The sequence below is a fragment of the Gobius niger genome, assembly GCF_951799975.1.
Source record: "Gobius niger genome assembly, chromosome: 2".
In the NCBI taxonomy this organism is placed as follows: Eukaryota; Metazoa; Chordata; class Actinopteri; order Gobiiformes; family Gobiidae; genus Gobius; species Gobius niger.
Genome location: NC_136853.1, coordinates 17377925 through 17401739, shown reverse-complemented (window position 1 = coordinate 17401739; position 23815 = coordinate 17377925). Strand labels below are relative to the sequence as shown.

At 41.3% G+C, this 23815-nt stretch overlaps 2 protein-coding genes across 2 annotated transcripts; both read left to right on the top strand.

Annotated features, from left to right (window-relative positions):
• The first annotated feature begins 292 nt into the window (after nt 1-292).
• LOC306959298 (TBC1 domain family member 10A-like) lies at nt 293-5916 on the top strand. The gene is made up of 9 exons (XM_079551388.1): nt 293-836; nt 1315-1414; nt 1504-1611; nt 1731-1837; nt 1913-2027; nt 2098-2163; nt 3890-4079; nt 4552-4706; nt 4798-5916. The coding sequence occupies exons 1-9, from the start codon at nt 655-657 to the stop codon at nt 5197-5199; spliced, it is 1425 nt and encodes a 474-aa protein (XP_079407514.1). The 5' UTR covers nt 293-654; the 3' UTR covers nt 5200-5916.
• Nucleotides 5917-22117: 16201 nt separating this feature from the next.
• Nucleotides 22118-23815, top strand: LOC306959786 (apelin receptor B-like). The gene has a single exon (XM_079551995.1). It carries the CDS (start codon nt 22159-22161, stop codon nt 23230-23232), a length of 1074 nt encoding a protein of 357 aa, XP_079408121.1. The 5' UTR covers nt 22118-22158; the 3' UTR covers nt 23233-23815.

Sequence of the window (23815 nt, the reverse complement as noted above, 5' to 3'; positions counted from 1 at the left end):
TGCCAGCTCTGTGTCACAATAAAATGTTAGTTGTTAGGCAAGAATTGTGTAGAATTATTAAACTTGAAATAAAAAGGACCATGTTTCAACAAGAAGGAAGAGGGCCGCCAAAAATTTATCTGAGGGCCGCATTTGGCCCCAGGGCCGCACTTTGGACTCCCCTGTACAATATGGTTGTAACATCCATTTGTCGGTAGACGTCGACAGAGTTGTTATGCTTTTGACCGGTCAGCAGCACCATCCCCTCCCCTTATGGCACCTCCTCCTCCGCTACATTCTTGCTGACATCGAGCTAAAGGTGTGTGTCAGCTGACAGCGGTGTGACTAGCATGCTAGCTTCCGAGTTACCAAGGGTTGGTATGTTTGAAGTTAACTAGTTGAACAACACGCGGGCTTTTTTTGACTTTAAGCTTGACTACTCACGAGTTAAACCCCTTAACCTCGGTCACTTGTCAATTATTGCGTAAAATATGTACACAGCAAGTTATTTCTATTCGCTCTCCGGCGCAGATCCACCTAGCAACAGTGGCTAATTGTGACAGTGGCTAACCTGCGGGAGCTTATAACGTCCAGAGTTTTCAGGATTTATTGGGATGAGCTATGTGAGCAGACACACTTGACTCGCAGCTGTGTATGAGGTAAATGTTGGTCTAAATGGCCAAAACTAAGCAGGGGAATGGTCTGGATATGCGGGTCAGTGCAGAGAAGCATGTCGTCAATAAACATGGATCGGAACCAGAGGTGAACGGCAATGCTGTCCCGGAGGACAAACCTGTGGACAAGCCTGTGGACAAGTACGGTTTCACTGGGGGGGCTCAGCAATACTCAGCAGACTCGTAAGTATCCTAAACCAACCAGCTTCTGTCTCTCAAAGGACAGACACAGATGGCCAGCAGTGATAATATAAACATGTGACGCAAAGAAGAACATGCATTATATAACATGTTGTATTATGTTCCATCTTAAAGGGAAGTTTTGTTGAATCAGTTGAATTACTTAATACTTTACTCTCCATTACATTACATATGCATACGAAAATGTTATGTATTTGAGAAGATATTTGTAATGTATGTCAATATGAAACGTGGATGAAATATCTGAAGAGAGCAGTGTTTTGTGCTGTAGATTGTTTGCAGCTGAGGGAAATAAGGGAAAGTTGTCCACTTCCTGTTTTCCTATTGGCTCACTGCTCACAGAATCAGCACTGGTCTGATGAATTTAACATTCTTTAAAAAAAAAAAAATGTCTTCAAGCAGTGAGCAAAGTATGGGTTGTGAGACACTTATTTCTGTGTTGTTGTTTTTTTGTCCATAGCATTGTAGAAATTCCCATTGACGTGCTGAGACAACGGGAGGCGAAATGGCTAGAAATGCTCAACAGCTGGGACAAGTGGATGGCCAAAAAACACAAGAAGGTTGGTCTATTAAGGTTCAAATGTTCATTTTCTGAGATGCTTTTTTAGGTTTATGGTATTGAATATAATGACATAACATTTTATGAAAGATAAAGGAACGATGTCAAAAGGGAATTCCTCCATCACTTCGTGGTCGAGCCTGGCTTTACCTCACTGGAGGCAAAGTCAAAAGGGAACAAAACAAGGGAAAATTTCAGGTGTGTTTTTGAATCTGTTTTGTTGTTTCTGGAGTCTTGTTAGATTGAGATTTGTTAAAAAAGTAACAGTTAATATGTAATGGCACATAATATGCACCTTTACCTTTGCTATATTTCAGGAACTGGATGATCAGCCTGGAGATCCCAAATGGGTTGACATTATTGAGCGAGATCTTCATCGACAATTTCCTTTCCATGAGATGTTTTCAGCACGTGGTGGTCATGGGTCAGTATCTTCCTACATTGTTGACCTCCTACTTTCCATAGTCTTATATCTGCGGTGTATGCATGTTGGATGTAGGCAGCAGGATCTGTTTCGCGTGTTAAAGGCGTATACCCTGCATCGTCCTGAGGAGGGATACTGTCAGGCTCAGGCTCCTGTTGCTGCTGTTCTTCTGATGCATATGCCTGCAGAGGTAATTTAATAGTATTTCATTGTAAACATGGTTGTTGGATGGATATTGTCACAGTTTGTTTCTGTTATAGGATGCTTTTTGGGTTCTTGTTCAGATATGTGAGAAATACCTTCCTGGTTACTACAGTAAAGGCCTGGTAAGTTTTTCTCTTCATTTAATTCCAGACATTAAGGTCATAAACATCAAAATATATCATATTAAACCTAGTTATCGTAATCCTGACTTGCCACATTATCGCTGAAAAAACTCAAGGGGCTTATCAGTGTGACTGGGTTGTCAGGGAAGGACTGCTGTAAAGAATTGTGGACTTTGAATCACCATCTTAATCCATCGTCCTCTCACAATACGTGCAATATCTCAGTTGTTGACATTGTTAAATGGTTACATAAAACAGAAGTTCTGACATCCTCCTGACAAAAGTTTTGTGTTAAGTGATTTGAGTGTTTTCTTTTTGCACGGTTCGGTCAAACAAAAAGCTCATAGGTTAATTGGAGTTGTGCAGGGGAGAATCTACGAGGAGATATCCAACTTTGAAACAATACTTATGAAGGCCCTGTACCTAATTTCTTTTTTTTCTCTTTTCAACAATGGAACAAACTGGATTTAATGATGGCGCTAATCTGTGAGTTTAAAATCACAGTCAACAATGACGCCAAGGCTGGTGGCTGAGGGACGGACATATTGTTGCAAGGGACCCATGTCATTGTGGCCAAGCACCACAATCTCAGTTTTTCCCTCATTGAGATTTAAAAGGTTGTGAGCCAACCAAGCCTTGACATCACTTAAGTACTGAAGTAGGGGTATCAGGAGGCTGTTTGTACTTTTACTAAGTACCAAGTAAATTTGTCATCTGCATAAAAGTGGTAAGAGATGCTGTGATTTTTAAAGATTTGGCTGATTGGGAGAATATGAAGTGCGAACAGTACAGGTGCAAGAATTGAACCCTGGGGGACTCCACAATGGAGGAGAGCAAAATATGAGGTGGAGCCCCCTAGCCTGACTGAAAAAGATCTCCTCGAGTGGTACGACTTGAACCACTCCAGGGCCACACCCCCGACCCATACACAGTGTTCCATTCGATTTAATGATCTAAAACAGGTCATTAAAAGCCTTTTAAAAGTGCAGATTCTGTGCTATGCAAAGCTTTTTAGCCTGACTGGAAAGCATCAGAAATATTATGTGCATTTCAAATGCTTGCCATTAAGCAAAAACCCATTTTTTTCCTAAAATCTTTGACAACAATGTAAGCTTTGAGATTGGATTATAATTAGAAAGGACAGATGAGTCCAGAATAGATTGTTTCAGTCATGCTCGGCAACAGCTTGCTTGCAAAAACTTCACACCATCCCTGAGGTTAGGCTGCGATTTACTATTTCCTGAACCCACGGGCCAATGGCTGTCCAAACCTCTTTAAAGGGCCGTGGGGGGACCGGGTCTGTGGAACAGGATGATGGTTTGAGCTTATTACCAATATTAATGAGAAATGCCAAGGACACAGGTTCAAACTGCAGATACTGTCCCTTTACAGGTTGTGGAGACTATCCTGCTAGTTCACAATCAATATGAAGGCCTACCTATTAGATGCATGATGAACAAAGGTTGAAAAAGGTTACAAAATACAGAAAGACAAACCAGATCTTGTTCGACTACTAGAGTAATAAGCTCTGGATTACACCTGCATGGCCAAAATTGAATATGGTGTCCAGTTTGGTCTGAGCTTCCAGAGAAGTAGATATTATTGTACTTGGTGGGTAAAGCCAGATGATGATAAATCTGCTGTGATTAGCTCACAATAATGATTCATGTTTGCCAAACATAAACGCCCTTTTCTCTGACTGTTGTGTTGTTTTGTCTTTTACAAGGAAGCAATCCAGCTAGATGGAGAAATCCTGCGCGCACTTTCGAAGAAGGTGTCTCCGGTAGCCTACCGCCATCTTGAGAATCAGAATTTGGGGCCTATTCTGTACATGACAGAGTGGTTCATGTGTGCCTTTTCCAGGACTCTGCCCTGGGCCTCTGTGCTCAGGGTCTGGGACATGTTTCTCTGCGAAGGTGAGGACCTGTGGGAGGGAAGGGGAAGTCAATCTTATTTGTTCAGTGCTTTTCTCATGACACATCACCAAAGCCCTTCACACTATGTAAAGGGTGTTTTGTCTTGCTTTTTATTCACTTCACTTGGTGATGGTAAACTACAGTGCGTATGTAACCAGTGGCACTGGTGGATTATTTAAAATTAGAAGTGCTATGTTTGTTTGATCGAATGGTTAAAGAAAAAGCAACGTGTTTGGCAAAACGGGAATTTAACGTGGTGATAGTAGAGGAAGTGGAGGTGTTTTCAGAACTATTTGTTATCAAGGGTATCTGTGTATTTTCCTCTTTTTATTTTTGTACTTACTCTGACGAAATGCTTGACCAAACTTTAATGTTGTACCAAAATGATACATGTAAAATAGATAAGTACTTGGCAATGTAGTTATAGGCTAATATAACAGAATTATTTGAAATCAAACACTTTTCTTTTCAGGTGTGAAGATCTTGTTTCGTGTGGCATTGGTTCTTTTGAAGTACACTTTGGGCTCACAGGAAAAACTTAAAAACTGTCAGGGTCTTTATGAAACAATGGAACAGCTCAAAGCGATACCACCACAGTACATGCAAGAGGGCTTCCTGGCGCACGAGGTATAATCTATTCAACAATAATTGTGTTTTTGTCATTTGTTACACAGCTTGTGAATTGTCCGTAGTTCATTCATTCCATTGTTCTTTGTAGATTATGGAGCTGTCTGTGTCAGAGAGGGATATAGAAAAGGAGCACCGCTCTCAGCTGCGTCTCTGGAAGGACGGTCATGGAGAGCTACACTGTAAGTCTCCTCCCAGAATGCACGGGGCCAGAGCCGTCATGGCCGCAGAGCCACCAAGCAGACAGGACCTGAAGCAGAGGCCCACTATCATAGTGGAGTCTCCTCTCGCCTTTGTTCCTGATGAAGAGAAAATGGCAGACAATCAAAAGTCAAGTGTGAAAAGAAGATTCAAACAGGATAAAATGATAAAAGAGGAGGGTAGAGTTAATCCATACCTCCCTTCCACTGAGCCGTCACCTCTGCTGACCGCTCACCCCGAGCAGGGCTCCACTAACAGCCTGAGCAGCACCGAGCATGACACCTATCTGTAGCAGCAGAGCCGTATTCAAGCGATAAATATCACTGCTCAGTAGCATTTATGAAGGAGCTTTCTTTGCTCTTCTTTGAGAAGAGGCACAATACAGCTTTTTGGCTCTGGTATGTAGGAAAATTGACTAATACCAAATGTCATATATACATAAGTGTACAGTATAAAAACCATTGTATCTACATTTTTTAAACTGAGTTGCCAGGAATAGTAACTGCTTAAAGGTTCCCTGTTCTTTCTAAAGCACAAAAAATAGTTTTAGTTTTATATGAATTTATATGATGTGTTAGTTGACAAGGGACTTATCTTCACCTTTTATAGGGTGAAGATTAATTTATAGGATTTGCATACATTGGTCACTACAATGCCAGTGCTGAGATTTATATTTATTTTTATTTCATAATACTGTACTAAGTACCGTATACCAGGTGAAGTCAAATTGTTTTTTAGCTGTTGGGCACAAGAGGGCGCCATGGCATTATTACCAACTCAGGCATTTATACACTCCTTAATGAAGAACCAATGTGCAGAGCGTTATGCCAAAGATGATGTATTCTTAATTTCTCTTGTACAGAAATTATGTTAATGAAGGACACTAAAATTTGTCAGTATGCTGTTTGGTGAAGGATTAATGATGCTAAAGAAAATGTTTTTCTTATATTTGAAGTCTGGTAATTTGCCAAATCACAATACTTGTTTTATTGGAAGTATCTATGAATTTATGTTTTTTACTGATCTTCTTTCAGTACGGTCAGCAGTCAAAAATGAAATGTCTCCATATTTTGACTTTTTTTTCTTATATGACCTATTTGACACAGCTGCCTTTGAATATAATTTCTCTTGACATATATTTGTACAATTGGGGGTGATTATTCGAATCTCTGTGCAAATTGTTTCACTCATTACGGGTTAATTTCTAATCTGATAGAAAGTGCTTTTAATTTGCTTTTACCTGTAAAGCTTCTTTTTATTTAAACAAGATATTTCTGTGTTTTGTAAGAAAAATAGATACAATGATTTAGACATATTCAATATAATCACAAAGCTCATGCTTTAGCGTGACTTTGACTTGTTTCAAATTGAATCAAATTTACTTACTTTAGCACCTTATTGATCTCTACTTTGTTAGACAATCACCATCTCTTTCTCTTTTCTACTCACGCATGTAAAGAATAAAAATGTATCCAGTGATACTTTGGTTCATGTGTTATTTTACTTAATGTCAGAGTCAGATGTTTGTGGAGAGAGAAGCCACGTGGACTAAACCGAACAAGCAGCTCTCAATACAGCCTGTGTTATCCCTCGGACACCTGTTTCTCCTGCTCTTTCAGCTCCAGGAGGAATTTGCATCTCAAGTGGGACAAATTCTCACAGCATCATTCGCAGAGCCTTGTTTCGTCCTGCCTTCTTGCTCTTGCTCCCACAATTGGTTGCATTCACATGACGTATTGAAAGAGTCAATACTGATAATACTATGGTAGCAATTTCTGTCAATGCAGACTCTGACCTGGTGAATGGTTAATAAACCTGTAATTACTGGCCCCATCCACATGAAACCTCATTATTATTATTATCATCCTTTATTTATCCAGATTAGTCTCTTCAGACTCAATATCACATTTGCAAAAGACTGTTCTACAAATCAGTAAAGCAAACAATACAGACAACAATAACTAGCTTTTAATATTTAGAAAACACTGAATTATGTCTAGGATACAATAATTGTGTGTTTTTAAATAGTTTTAATCTTTCTGTTGAGCACTTTGGTCTTCCATTGATCGATTGATTGATTGATTGGTTTCATTCGGTCGGGACAGTGCAAGTTAATAAACAAGCCACACTGGATTGTAGCCTTGAGCTAATATCCATCCATTGTCCCCCATGCGCACTCTGAAACACACGCTCACTCATCCTGGCCTATTGTACATATTATTAGTGGTAAGGGAAATCGGAGTACCCCAAACTCACACAGACCTTCACACAGAAAGGCCCCGTCCAGGTGGGAATCAAACCTGGACTTTGTAGCTGTGGAGCACGAGCGATAACCTCTGTACTACCGTGCCGCCCCCGGTACACCCCACCCTTGTGCCAGGCATGGGGTTGGTACTCAAATGTGAGTGCTTGGTGGTTGGGCCTTTGCCCAAGGAGCCTGGCCATGCTCAGCCCCCCTGTGGACTCACCACCTGCAGAGGGAACTGTAGGGGTCGAGCGCAGAGAGGACTGACCCGCAGTCAAAGGCAGGTGCCTGGCCCGGTAAGTCCACAGCATCTGGCTGACATCACCTCGCAGGTCTCTCATTGTTGTCCCGACCTCCGGGCCCAACATCGATGCTGAATACCCGGCATGGAATGGATAACCAATCACAAAGGCATCATTGGATTTTAAAACACAAGATTAACAAAAATGATAAAGTTCAACTCACAATAGACTTTCAACAACAAACAATGACTTGTCCATAAACTTATTTAGGCAAAAGGTCACAGTCATCTTGTGCATGCAATCAGGCCTTTGTTCAAAACAAGGTAATGAGAGTGTTTTATAAAGAGGAGACGAGAGGAAAAAATTCAAATAACATAGGATTTCTAAATAGATATTAATAATGATGTTCATTAAGAATATGCCTTGGGACTTACGAGTATAGTTTTGTTAAACTGCATTGTGTTAATTGTTTGATGTGCTTATATAACTATTACAAATTCAGGTAGGGATTGTAAATGATCTGATATACACGATGCATGCATGCACATATTTTGAATATCTGCAGAAGCCAAAGATTGGAGTCATCTAATTTCCCCTCATCATAAAATTCAGTCCTCTCCCACTAAGTGCACATTGCGAGTCAACTGGGAGATGGTTTCCAGATTCTAATTGTTCACATAGAAGAAAGCCTTTCCAATTGAGATGTCTTTCATATTTGTATTCTACCATTCAAAGCCTTTTCCTGTCAGTAAACAATGCTGTCTCATCCGCCATAACCACATCTCCCATGCCCGCCCGACCACACCCGCTGTCCATACAGCCGTCCTGGGCAGACACCCCCACTCCCACCTGTCTGTCTGTCCGGGCCTCCGTAAAAAGGGTGAAATGAAAGACTGGCTTTAAGGATAATCTCAATGAGAGGAAGGGGGACATCTGACCTAGACGTGCCCCCGAACAAGCTCCTTGACAACCTGTAGCCGTGTATGGACAGGATCTGGAAACGTATGCAAACAAATAAAACATCTCTCCATAAAGGTCATTTGAGATAAAATACCTCTGATTGCAAACAGTTTGCTTTTCTCTTGGGCAGACCAATACAGAAGGAGAAGAATGTTTAATTTTTTTTCCTGTTGGTCAATTTTGATACATTTTTGATTTTTCACTTCAACTTTGGCCAAATAGTTGATGGACTCAGACTGTTTTCTTGAGGAATATTTCTATCTTGCTAATTGCCCCGTATCTCAGCTTACATCCCCTTATGTATTGTGTGTAAACAGATTCTGATCATGTGCTCCAGCAGTGGATGATCTCATTCAAACATATGTGTGAGGAGTCTAGAAGATTATAGTCTGGCCTGGCGAGCTGTAAAGCCCCTCTAAAGCTTTATGGTAACAAGACAAGATGGTCTGCACCTTTATCCTCTGCCTGTGACACCCCCTGGTACCCCAAGCCAAAAGGAGGGGATTAAAAGGGCTCCAGGTCAAGGGCATTAAACAAAAAAAAGCCTACTGACACACAATGCTGAATGGTCTCTTTTTTCCTGAAAGTTTCACAATGATCCAGAGCCTCTATTGGGGTGAGACCAAAGGTAGCTCAGGCCACTCCTAGTTCCTCATTACCCAGTGACCACCCCCAGGTGCCGCCTCAAATGGTCTGAGGAAGTACATTGACATTTTGCCTTAAAATCTAGATGTCGTTAAACATTTTTCACCGTGGGCCTCATGTTGAAGTGCATAAAGCGGGGTGCATTTAAGAGAGGTTTAAACTGTTGGAAAAACAGTTCTGTCTCACAATAAAAATTATAGTTGAGGTTTTAATCAAGTGGGATTGCAGTTTAAAGGTGCATTGTGCAACTTTTTATGTTTTGATTTGTGAGTATTTGACCTTTCAGTGACCCAGTGGCTTTTATTTTGCCTTTATTTTCCATCACAGTTGCCTCTTTAACGCTGCAGGATCAATTGTTTTTTACTGTTTCTGGGAGATTTTCACTGCTGACGAACCCTCTCACCAGAAAACCTACAAAACAATTGGCCCTGGAGCATTGTAGAGGTCACTGTGATTGAAAGTAAAGGCGCCATGATAACCACCCATGCAGCCATTGGGTCATAGAAAGATAAATTACACACAAATATCATGTTTTTATTTCTTTAAAATTGGTCTGAGGGCCGCATTTGCCTCCTGATGCACTTTGGGCACCCCTGCTATCGACACTCAAGCGCATGCAGAAATCTTGGCACCTTTGCATGTTGAAGGCTGATTGCAGGCTGCACACGTGTGGGACAGGAAGCTGGACACACAGAGGTCACACAGATGCTGAGTGAGGGACGGGGGACAGGAAGTGTGTGGCTCTCTTCACCACCGCAACAGTAGCCACATAAAGCACTGATGACCCCAGGATTATTGGATACAGTGGCAGCGGCTTATTGTTTGTGCAGGAAATGATCCGAGACACCTGTTTTGCTCCATGGGATCCCCGAACATCTTTTATCTCCACTTCTGTTGAGTCATCTCTATTGGCCCAGCCCTGGCAGTTCAACTCGGTGATGTAAGGCACTTTTTCCAACAATGCATTTATCTACTCCCGCCTGAGTAGCCTATAGGAAATTATTTTGGTTTGCTTTTTAACTCCCACATACTAGAGGTTTTTTTTCTAGCAGTATAGTGTGAAGTTTGCTTTACGCTCTTTCCCTCCGCTAATCAGACTCATGAACGATAACAAGATCCAATACCTCTATATCAGAGTCATTAACATATAATCTCTTCCAGCCATTTGCACTGCTCTATTACACTATGCGGTATGTCCACACTCACATCTGCTGCTATCACTTAATACACCTGCACATCTGTGAATACAATCCTGCTGTTGTTCTATGCCACATTGTTGTTAATCTTCTTTATGCATGCCCTTATAGCCTCATAGTTTTGAAGTTTTCATCAGTTGGTAGAGCGGGTCGTCTCATGATGGGAAGGTCAAAGGTTCGAATCCTGCCTCCTGAAGGTGCACACTGTCTGCGTACATTGGTGTATGAATGAGAGTGTGAGTGAGTGACTGGATCCTTGCTGTAAAGCGCTTTGAGTGCTAGGTGGAAAAGCGCTTTACAAGTGAAGGTTGTTTAACATTATCATTATTGTGACATGTGTGAAAGGAGCTTATACACTCATCAACATAGGAATGGCGATTGGACTTATGCAGAATGAAATGTAGTGTGATTGGTGAAGTCTTATGCGTGTTCATATCATGTCAATAAATAAATACATTGCTGTTTATGCATTACGTTTGTCTTTTTTTAATTATTATTATTATAGTTTTGTTGAGAAATAACTCATGTCTGCTTCTGCTTGCAGCTGGTCGAGAGTTTTGCTCTGGCTGTTTTGTGCTGACTGTTCTCTTAAGTTTTCTTCCATTTGAAGTTGAGAAGCTTCATGTTACCCTGGTACCAGATTAGGTTTTAGAGACGGGAGCGTGACCTCTGAACCCTTGAGCAACCCCTGTAATTGCTACAATTGTGAATCAAATGTCAGAAAAGGCTACATGGTAAATTTCACTTTCAGCAATGTAGCGCCGGCTCCAGAACAGAAAGAAAATAACTCTAAATGCTTCGTGCTACTCCAGAATAACTGAAGCGTGATATCTGTGGTACTGTACGGAAGTTGTTGGCAAACACTGGTTCAATGTGGTCATATTTTGGCAGCATTTTCTTTGTTTATCTCCTCAGCGGGATGTTTGTTGCATTTGGGCCTAATCTGTGTTGATCTGAAGTCACTTCCTCTCATTGTTGTGTCCCGTTCCTGCTGTCTCCCATCTTCCCGTCCATCCAGGCCTCTCTCTCCCTTCTCCCCCACCCGCAGAGGAAGTTGTGGGCTCAGAGGATGCACAAAGGAGGGGCAGACGCGCTGACTCTGGCACTTTGGGGAAGGTCCCTGATAAACCTGCTCTGGGACGTCCTGATACTGCCGCAGCACAAGCACAGGCCCCAGTGATAACACAAGCATGAGCTGTGCACGGGGCAGCCACCAGCACAGGGAACCACTTTGACGTTGTACACTCAAAGGCCTGCATTACAGCAAATATAAGTAGCTATTGTGATATTTGAAGTTCAGGAGACATAGACATTACCACATCAGGCACATACAATCAGTAAAGCATAAATATAAAATGAAGAGGGCAGATAGGGTATTCAGGGTAACGCTGAAGATGTGAGAAAGTCATAGTTATTTATTACATTGAGCCATGGTGAGTGGCTCTAAATAAGGCTATGGATGAAAAGGCAAAGAGGAAAGGCTCAAATACTGCAGTGTTTTGTTTCTTTTGTCCTATGACCCATATCAATTCAAGTCAAAGACTCTGATACTTTAAATTGTTTACTGTGTCATGGTATATGCACTTGACCTGCTGCCGATGGGATGCAAACTAATGACTAAAGCATATGGGCATCTGAGGTTACAATGGCTTATTGTATTGCCAGCAGTGTAATCTTGGTTCGTCATGAGGGACTTTGAGGTGTGTGTTCACCCACAGCCTTTTAATACTCGTGTTTCTAAAACTCTGAAGTCTGGCAGGCGTGAAAATCTGTCCAATGCTTGGGTTACATGCAGGGATGAAAGGGGTCAAATACCCCTGTGCATAAAGAATCCTACACATATTCTACGGACTGCTGCAGACACATGTTTGACATGTCTTTCTCCTGATGAGCCTTGGTTCATTCAAGCAGGAGGAAGGAAACAACAAGTCTTTAGTGCAGCTTTGAGCAATGGGCTGAATCAGGGGTGGGCAATTCATTTTTTACCAGGGGCCACATGGGTAACCTGAAATGAGATGGAGACCGCATCAACGATAACCTTAATTTAATTCTCATCAACTTCCTCCCATTGCAAAATGGACTAAATTACAACTGGAATTTGCTTGATGGTAATTGCAAATATTAAAGAAAGAAAGAAAGAAAGAAAGAAAGAAAGAAAGAAAGAAAGAAAGAGAAAAAGAAAGAAAGAAAGAAAGAAAGAAAGAGAAAAAGAAAGAAAAAAAGAAAAAGAAAGAAAGAAAGAGAAAGAGAAAAATAGAAAAATAGAAAGAAAAGAAGAAATAAAGAAAGAACGAAAGAAAGAAAGAAAGAAAGAAAGAGAAAAAGAAAGAAAGTAAAAAGAAAGAAAGAAAGAAAAAAGAAAGAAAAAAGAAAGAAAAATAGAAAGAAAAAAGAAAGAAAGAAAGAAAGAAAGAAAGAAAGAAAGAAAGAAAGAAAGAAAGAAAGAAAGAAAGAAAGAAAGAAAGAAAGAAAGAAAGAAAGAAAGAAAGAAAGAAAGAAAGAAAGAAAAAGACAGAAAGAAGACTGCAGGTGTCGTAGCATGTTACATTAATAATGTATGTTACTAGTAATGTTACATTACACAATGGAGATCATTTTCCCTCCAACTTGGCTGTAAATACTGTTTAAGTGGCGCTAGCCCACAGTTAGCTTTGCCCGTTAGCCTGTTAGCTTCTTCTTTGTGATTTCACTAGTGTGTACTGGTGGCTCCTACCCGGAGGCAGGGAAGTTGCAAGCATGATTTTCTGGCCAGAAGCACCAGGGGGAGATGATCATCCCTTCAACACTTGTATTACCCCCAAAAATATGGAAACTATTGAGTCATTTGAATCCACTCTGGCAGGAGATCATGGTTCCTCTGACACTTTTCTGGTGGAAAATACAGAATATATATATATATATATATATATATATATATATATATATATATATATATAAATTATGGAGAGAGAGAGTTGGTGGCCAGATAAAATTGCTTGGGGGGCCTAATCCAGTCCACAGGCCGCAGTCATCACACCTTTGAGCTAAGTGGACCAGGCATTAAGTTTACACACCAACAAAGACATACAGGTTCCAAATGCAAACAAATTGTTGCTAATAAATAAAGACAAAAAATGGCTTTGGTTTTAAATATATTATTTCCGTGCAGCTAAAATGTTTATCACCTTATTAGAACCTATAAAGTCCACTGAAGGATGGTATCTGCATTATACCATGTTTTCATGTGTCCACTTGTGCAGCTTTAACTGTCATGCTAAGGATAAAGCTTTATTCCTCTGCATACAAAAGGGAGTTACATCTACTGAGAATAGAAGATGAAATGATCAGTCTTTAAATATCAACTGTATGCAATGCCCGGAGCAGAGATCAGAATAGACAAAGCTAAGAATCCTGCTTTGTGTGGGAGCTGTTGGCTTGAAGGTGTGCACTATATTCTTTATTTATACCTACATTATCTTGAAATGTGCTTTCCTTGACATAGATGAATTTGTTTGTTTCGGTTACAGCTCCATAAAGCATTAGTTTTCACTATTAAAATCATCCGAAGAAAAATAATTTGTTTCTGATGTGTACTTGTGCAACTACTTCACACACTCTTATTATCAGTCCAGTTTGTTGCATAGCTGCCTCATCAAACAACCACCAGGAAGTGACCACAGACAGTAGCTCCATGTCTGTAAACAATGCTTCACAGCCTTGACATTAACAGGATTAGCAGTCTCCATACACGCAAATTTACTTTAGAAGAGGAAACAACGACGCATCCTCCACTCGGTGATTGTCGACCTTGAGAGTGAGATGTGACTTATTTTATCTCCTGTTCCCATATTAGACAGTCTCCCTGGCACATTTTGAATCGAGAAGAAATGAGTAAACAAGGGAGCTGACCTGAAAGCACAAAATAATGCACTCAAATGCATCTTGGACTCAAATGAACCTTCAAAACTACTACGTTCCACGACCACTGTGCAAGCTTCAAGTTGCACAGGAATACGCTTCACCTAAAAATAGACTGAAATGTGCCTCAATGTTAGCTTTAGCATGTCACACTGGATCCACTGAAATGTTAAACCGGTGCAGTACCAGGTTGTGAACGTCTGGGTTCAAAGGCAAAGCAAAACACGGCTGCAGCGAATCCCATTACTCTGCACTTTGCCCAAACGTGACAGTGATGGGACAGTCTATAGCAGGTTACAGGTCTTTAAGCATTTCAAGGGACAGGCCACTGTGTTTACATACTGAGATATGTTCTCAGCTGAGCTTAGACGAGTTCATTTGTACCTATCTGGTCTTCACGCGTGCCCTCAGTCATGTAAACACAGACGGCGTTAGCATTTAGCCTCTCCTCCTCTCCACTATAGCTCCAAACCAGGGGAAGATAGAAGCTCTTCCACCTTTTCCCTATTTAAATATGGTTACGTGAAGTGTTACACCTTAAAGTATAGTTACACAAAATTAAACAATGTGGATTATTTAAGTGGATAAAAGGGGAACTATATTGTAAGGCGTAATAATACCAGGAGTAGTTCGACATCCGCGCAGTAATATCTTCACTTTACTGTGCAGACGCCAAAGTGCTCCTGGTTTATTCTTGATTCATACACAAGGGTATTCAAAGGGTTTCAATGTTACATACAATTACAAGATGCACTGTGGTTCCAAAATGAAAAAAGGAAATGATCTGAAGGAGGCTATGCCGGAACGTAATATTGAATAAATCCACTTTTTGACATCAGCTATGCGTGTGTGATGCTGTTTTTTTTATTTTTATGATTTTCCTTAACACATGCACCTCGGTTACTACTTTTGGTGTGCATCACTCCTCTTCTCACATAAAATTACAAGAACATCAACATAATGATTAATCAATTGCATGAAAAGCAAAGGGTGCAAATACTTTCAGTGTCATAGGCACAGCTAAAAAGAACTGTTTTCAGCCTGGATTTGAACATTGCCAGAGTTGAAGCCTGTCTCATCATCTTAAGACTGTTCCAGCATGAAACTGAAACACAGCTCATCAGCTAAATCCATTTGAGACCTACACATTTCTCCTTCTGATATGCGCATATTTAAAAAAAATCCACCTTCTTTTTCCACATATTATATTAATATTTTTAGTATTGTCTTTATTATTGTAAAATTTGAAGTCTGTGGCATTTATCTTTTTTGAAATAATGAAATAATAACAAAAATGCCAGTAGAGCATTAAAATGTGAGCTAAAATGTCAATTTTTTCACAAACTTCCCCTAAACAAAAAAGGAACAAACAAGGAGGTATCCGGGCAAGACTCACAGCTATGTCACATGCCTTCCATTGTTCTGGCTAATGCATGTTCACTGGAGAATAAAACAAATTAACTGCTGAGCTCTTCCCAGAAGATGGTGAAAGACTGTTGTGGAGCGGAGGGAGCTGCGCAGGAGGAAGAGGAAAGAGGAGCTGATCAGTGCAGGACACCACGCTCTGAAACAGGGAAAAAACCCAGGAGCACCGTTTCAGAGGATCAGAGGAGACTGAAGGCAGCCAGCCAGGTTTCCTCCAGGTGCTACGGTTTCCCCGACCTCCTGGTCAGGTCGGGCCACAATGGCAGCGCGGCTCAGTCGCAGCGACTCAGGACTAACACCTGAACACTATTTCTATGTACGCTTGTACGATGACAAATAAACACTTACTTACTTATATATAATAGTGATATTCTTGTCTGTCGGTCTTTCTTTTTTTTACATGTTTTTATGGACCTTTGAGTCTGAAATAAATGATTGATTGATTGATTGATTGATTGATTGATTGATTGATTGATTGATTGATTGATTGATTGATTGATTGATTGATTGATTGATTGATTGATTGATTGATTGATTGATTGATTGATTGATTGTGAATTGAGGTCTGATAACAAAGTAAACAGTGTAAATACATATGACTTGACATGTTGTTAAAATCATCTGTATTAATAATAATTTTTCACTGTGGGGTTCCCAGATTGTTCCCATGGTAATTTTGAAGGTTGTGGCCTTAAAGGTTTGGGTCTAAAACACGGCTCAGTTTGATTGTACAGTACAGACAAAACTCCTCTGTAAACGGACCAGTCAACAACACAAAGGGGAATCCACTTCCACTAATCCTGCCATGCTACGTTCCTCTGCAGCTGCATTAAAGACTCAATGGACTGTTGTTGTCTGGGTGCACAGCGTCATCATGTAGAGGCAGGATTCCCTTCCATCTCATGTCTAGAAAAGCCAAATGGGCGAGAACCAAAAATCTTGTGAGGTTTGCACAGACTTTGGGGGTAAAATTTAGCATTGGCTTAATGCTCTTCCTTCTCATATGGTAAAGGCAAGACATCATTTCTTTCACAACAATGAACAGCCATATTGGTTTTCATAATTTTATTATATTCAATGTGCTCTTATTAGTTGTGGTGCAAACTCATTTCTAACTTTCCCAAAGCATTTCTAACATCACAGTTCTTCACAGGAATGAGTAATCAAAGCAACAACTACAACAACATCAGTAAAAAGACTTTAAAATGAGATAATCAGCACACACATGCATTTTTAAATCCCCCATAAGATGCCCAATGTTTACTGTTATTTTACCCAGTTGTTCATGCCAGATAAATTAAACTGTACTGCTGCGTTAGCGCCTATGGCACAAAAGCCCAGGACAGTGAAGTTTTCTCATCTTGGGATCCTAACAGGCAGGTGTCAGTCACAAGAGCGTTTCCTTTGAAGGGCGCAGGACAGGCGGCAACGACACCCAAATGTCCCACTGCGGAGCTACAAGTGTGAGTCCTGACATGGCGCATAATAGACACCGACCGTCAGACTTGATGCGATTACTGAGGAAAGTTAAGTAAATGGTGCTGATAGTTTAGTATTTGCCCAGAGCTGTGTTTGTCATCATTACTGTCAGACCGCTGGAGCGAGTGGTATCAGGAATTTGCAAGGCCAGAGCTATAGGTATGACTAAGACATGTCAAATCTCAAGTAAATCTTGGAAGAGGACGCAGCTGCCGAGGACAGGCCCATGTATGTGGTCTGAGGCACTTCACACAACTGTTAGTGGCACCAAGAGGCAGGGGCCGCGACTCATAAACAAGTTTGGGTGAGAGATCAAAGATAGCAGCAGACTCTGTGTCACTGCTGCGGGACGCCTCTGAAACTGCACCAAGTTGTCAAAGTTTCAGACACAAGTAGCCGGACCTTAGTGTTTCGAACCTGACGGTTTCGGCTACAACTGTGGCCTGAGGTTGTCATGTGGTGTATGTATAAGAACAAAAGTAGCATCATTCTTAGAAGACCTAATGAACCTACTGGAAGTACATGTTCCCCTTGAGTGGGAGTAGAATATGGGGTAATGGATTATTCCATGGATACAATCCTGCATGACCTGTGCACATGAGCCCCATGTTTGATTATCAACAAACATTGTCCCAACCAAATAAACTCAAGTAAATATAATGTTAAGGGGGCTAGATGCAAGTTAGACATTTTATACTCACTACTGCCACCTCAGGTCATACGTGTAACTGCACCTTCTATATTAAGCTCGTGCATGACACCTTTTTGACAGTGCAGGATTTTAGAGGCAGTTGTGGTGAACAGGTCTGAGCTCATTCTACACCTTAGGACATTGTTGGAACATTTAGGGGGAGGAAAATAGATAATTCTGTATAGTCCCTTTAACAGAAATCTAAAGGGGATTCTTTTACCTCACTTCTGTACCAACTCTGTGATTCTGTGATTCTGTGAACAACCAGAGTCACGTTGATGAACAAAAAGCATATACAACTTTAATAAAACAGCTATATTTGTGCTACATTGTGACTAAAGTGGTTCAGTGAGATCTATCACTCTGCTCGGGAAGTGCTCTTGCAGGCTTGGGCCACTCTGTTCACTTGTTCAGTTTTCTCTGTGGTATTGGCGCGTCGCTCATAAACAGCAGTGCAGCAACAGGTACCGTCTTCCCAAACATCTTCACAGTGTGTGGTTTACAAGGCCACACAGACAAGAACAACACTCCTCACACACAGGTGGCTCATTACAAGGGAAAAACAAACTCCATGTTGCAAATACAGGCAGCCCAGCAAAATGAGGAGGTTAAAGAGCGTAGTAGTGGGAACCTGTCACTAACACATGGCCGAAAATGAACAAATATGTCACAATTGCTCTCTTGTAATAACAATTTTCCACTCAAACTTAAAGAGACTAATGAGGGGATTTTGAAAGTGAGTTAACGGATGTCTCCATTCTCCTGATGTTTTATTTAGATGTTAATTCATGTCCCTGTCAGCGGACACAGCATACAGATAGGAAGCTCGCACTGATTCACTTCACTGCTTTTTTCCTGTTTGGCTCATTGTCCTGAATGAAGGGGGGCAAAGTGAGTGACAAAACAATACATAGTCAATGGAAAGTACTGCAATATGTCAAAAGTTGCATGCAAAAACGTTTCCAATACCACCATACTGTGTGTCCATGAAACCACCACGCCTAGATCGAGACCAAATCAGGTATAAAATCGAACAAAATTATCTTTAACCTCCCTAACCCCCTGTTTCCAAATCTAAAAGCTTCTCAACTGGAGTTTACAGCTTACAGGCCAGTGTGATGTCTTATTTGAAAGCTAAGACTTATAAAACTGATCGAAACTGATCTTTTTTGTTGCCGTATTGGTGCAACTTAAAACAAAAAATTAAATAGCATTTTTGAGACTTTTTTGTTGCATTTTCATAATTTTTTTCTGCTTTTTTGTTGCATTTTCATCACTTTTTTGTTGCATTTTCGTCACTTTTTTGTTGCATTTTCATCATTTTTTTTGTTGCATTTTTGTTGCATTTTTGTTGCATTTTCGTCACTTTTTTGTTGCATTTTCGTCACTTTTTTGTTGCATTTTCATCACTTTTTTGTTGCATTTTCGTCACTTTTTTGTTGCATTTTCATCATTTTTTTTGTTGCATTTTTGTTGCATTTTTGTTGCATTTTCGTCACTTTTTTGTTGCATTTTCGTCACTTTTTTGTTGCATTTTCATCACTTTTTTGTTGCATTTTCATCACTTTTTTATCCCTTTTTGTTGCTTCTTTGTTTCATTTTCGTTTTTGTCTCACTTTCTTCGCTATTTTGACACTTTTTTCAAGAAGCTTTAAAATTTGGGCCAAACTGGAGGAAAGTTTAAACCTCTGAGGTTCAGCGTGGTTGTAAACAATGTCTAATATAATTGAAGTTTTTAACAGTTTAAGCTGTTGTGTGTAGACCCGTATCTGTGTATGTGTGTCAGAGATATCATTTAGCTGCAAGACTTGTAATCACACAGAAGGTGATGTGTGGTGAAAAATACTGCAAATGTACTGCTTTTATAAAAGGAAAACACTGTTACACTTCACAGCACAGTGATAATATGGTAATAAGGCGGAAGCTGCTTTGGTAACGAGGAGGAATAACACATTTCAGTGGTTCTGGTTTGTACTTTAGGTCACAGTACATCTAAAAAACAACTCAAAAATGAGATGGATTTGTTGAGGACTCATCCATTCTCATATAAAGTTTCCCAAATATGTCTAAAATGGGAGGAACCAGGCTCATCACTGTGACTGCCACATAGCTATAGGTCACATCAAAATGATTGTCCAAACAGGCTGCGGCTGACAGTAAATGACGTTAGCAGGGCAGGAGGGGACGGAGAGAGTGAATTAGCCTGATAATGAGCGGAGGAAGCGGAGATGAGCCGAGTTACACCGAGCAGATTGCACGGGGAGATCGTTGAGTGATGCAGTAGTTGTGTCTAAAAGTCCCATGTCCGGCGCCAAGCTGAGCCCAACTGCCCCTCTGCTGCTGCCCTGGTGAGAGATCATGGGACAGGCCCGTGAGTGAGCTGTCCCACCTGGGCCAACAGATGCACCCGCTCTGCGCTCGCGGCACACATGCTTGAGGGGTCGACTGCTTTGTATATGCGTGAAATTCAGTGAAATGTGGGTTACACCTTATAAACTATGAAACGCAAATGCTAAAAGGAACAATGTGATAAGTGGAGCACATGTAATGATGAGGACAGATTACATTATTACACTCTTAGCATTTTTTAAGGAATGAGGACATTTACTCAAGTCAGAAACTTCATTTAAATGTACTTGGGAAGTAGCCTACACATGCTGGCTAATTATACTTCTAATATATCAATATTTTAACTCATACAGTAAATGTAATATATATATAACCTATATATATATTATACATAATTTTAGGTTTTGTCTATCAGATTAAAGCAGTACTAAGTAACTCATGCCCCTAGAGGCCATAAGCGCTACTGCAGGTCTCGTAGCATGTTGCGTTTTTTTTACTTTATTAATTGTCCGTGAGATAAATATTACACTGACAGAAAAGACAAAGGGACAGAGGGATATTGTACATCCAATTACACAATGGAGATCCTTTTTTTCTCTCAAACTTGGCTGTAAATACTGTTTAAGTGGTGCTAGCCCGCAGTTAGCTTTGCCCGTTAGCCTGTTAGCTTCTTCTTCGTGATCCCATTAGTGTGTATTGGGTCTCCGAGTCGGATCAGGGAAAGCTTTAAGTGTGGTTTTCTGGCCAGAGACACCAGGGGGAGATGAGGAGCCCCCAATCATCGTATCAACACTTGTATTACCCCCAGAGGGACTACGGACAGGATTTATTAAGGTAAACAAGTTAAAATATATATATAAATCTTACTTTTTTGATCAGTTACTCAGCTCTAAGTTGTATTTTTTTTGCCTTTTATTTTTTTACTCTGAGTGCCTAATTATTAAAGTGTGTACTACTACTTTAAAGATTTATATGATCATAGTTTGACTGCTTTAGAAACCAAGTGACTCATTTTTCTAGCTATTGCAAGTTGTTGACAGATAACACTGTGTATCATCGTTTGTTGTCAATGAAATGCCTTCGGTCAGTGTTGTGTTTTGTGTAAGCCACATCTTATTGGAGCTGAGCCCTTGATTCATGGACTGACATGTTGGAACACGTGCAGGTATGGCCCACAAACACCGAACCACTGACAATTGATATTATAATTGACCACTGAGTGAAGTGCGTCATGCCCAGGCGTGAGTCAGGGCCCACTGTCTAAACAAGTCCAAACACGTTATTTCAGCTGTTTTATAAAGAATTCAAGTTTTTGTGTGACGGATACAGTCGTTACACAAATGAGCAGATGAACTTGAGTGCCCTTTTGAGTATCACATTTTTTACATACACTGAAGTAATATTATTTTCAAGTGTCAAAATTGTTATTTGAGCTAAAATAGAATAAAAAGTGACTCATATGTGAGTCTCTGATGTGATGTGTTGCATCTTAAGAAATATTAAGAATATAAGAAATAAGTGATTCTTTGGAAATATCAACTTTTACACACAATTCCTTAGTCCTCACAGTTGTATTGTCACCACATAGTTCTTTTATATGAGTTCTTTTATGTGTAAAATGAAGAATATGATGTATGAGGAGGAAATGTTACCTTACCTGAGTAACAATTTTGGCTACTCTCCCCTAAAAGTACTAAATTTACTCCAGCTGTACACACCTACTGTATGTGCCAGTAAAATTTACTTATTTTCACTTTTCAGATTTTTGCCTTTTATGATATAGAATGATTACGGAGATAAATCTTCACATTTGACCTCACTCACAGTTTGCATCATTACAGATAAAAGAACCCAGTGCATTTGTCACATGAACCCTAATGTCTTTATTTAGTGTAAACAAACATGAATGAATCGAGATAACGGTAAGGGGGAGTTCTGCAGCAGAGGAAAGCTCTTGAGAGTGTCTGTGGGAGGGGTCTGGGGGGGCACAAGGGGGGGCAGGGAGGGTGCGAAGGGGAGGGCACAAGTCAGGGGGGTATTTAAAGCCTGAGCACATTTCTCATGCAGCAACAGTCCTCAGGCATCTCCGAATCACATTGGATCTACTTGCTTGATTTTTAAAATGGATCTGGGAGCCACAGCCGGTCCGTATGATTACTACGACTATGACGAAGAGGAGAATGCCACCATGTGTGACTACTCCGAGTGGACTCCTTCCTACTCGGTCATACCTGTGCTCTACATGCTCATCTTCATCCTGGGGCTCTCTGGGAACGGAGTGGTCATTTTCACCGTGTGGCGGGCTCAGGGCAAGCGCCGCGCCGCAGACGTCTACATAGGAAACCTGGCACTGGCCGACCTCACCTTTGTGGTGACCCTGCCGCTGTGGGCCGTCTACACCGCCATGGGCTACCACTGGCCGTTCGGAACGGCCCTGTGTAAGATCAGCAGCTACGTGGTCCTGCTCAACATGTACGCCAGTGTCTTCTGCCTCACCTGCATGAGCTTTGACCGCTACCTGGCCATCGTGCACTCACTGTCCACCACGCAGATCCACACCCGCGGTCATGTCCGCTCCTCTCTCAAAGCCATCTGGCTCCTCTCGGGGCTCCTGGCTGCTCCCACTCTGGTGTTCCGTACAACTAAGTATGACGATACCAGCAACAAGACGTCCTGCGTCATGGACTTCAAGTATGTGTCTTCAAAGGAGCAGGAGAACCTGTGGGTGGCTGGACTCAGCATCTCCTCCTCCGCTCTGGGCTTCCTCCTGCCCTTCTTGGCCATGATGGTCTGCTACTGCTTCATCGGATGCACCGTCACACGCCACTTCAACACCCTACGCAAGGAGGACCAGCGGAAAAGGCGCCTCCTGAAGATCATCACAACTTTAGTGGTAGTGTTTGCTGCTTGCTGGATGCCCTTCCATGTCTTGAAGAGCGCAGATGCCCTGTCCTACCTGGACTTGGCCCCTGCTACTTGCTCATTTCTGCGGTTCCTGCTTCTGGCTCACCCCTATGCCACCTGCCTGGCCTATGTCAACAGCTGCCTCAATCCTTTCCTCTATGCCTTTTTCGACCTGCGCTTCAGGTCTCAGTGCCTCTGCCTACTCAACCTTAAGAAGTCCTTACATGCTAGTCCAGCTGGCTCCCTGTCTTCTCAGAAAACAGAAGCCCAGTCTCTGGGAACAAAGGTGTGACAAATATGTAGCTGCTCAAAGACACTAGAGACACATGCAAATCAATGCATAACTTGCTCTTGACGTTGTCTGCAGTAGGTTTCAGGGCGACACCTCATTTAGTTCCCCTGTAGAACTCTGCAAACAGCCAGGGAGGCTCATGGATTCAAAATCTGACCGTAAATGGCTCCCTTTTGTAGCAAGGACATTTGGAGCAGAAGGGACCAAGCACAGGACAGACTTGAAAGTGTTTCAGTATTGACCTGTGAATTAATTCATGAGAACCAAGCCACTGCGAGGAGAGGTCCTGCCACCATGGGCGGTATTTTTGAGTGTGCTTGTCTGTGAACGTGGGGAGGGTGTGCCAGTCGGCGAGAGGTGTTGAGGTCTGATAAAATGTGTTGTAAGCAGAGACGGAGGTCCCAGACAGACAGACATATGGCAGCTGACAAATGGCCACCGGCTGCTTCTCCAGGCTCCAATTAACAAGGTGCTTTGGCCGTGTGTGAGTGACTGTGAAGGACTGAATGAGTCTTGAATTTTTCTCGATGTAAAGAATTTTTATCAATACACATGACTTGGAATCTGTGTTTATGATTTTCTA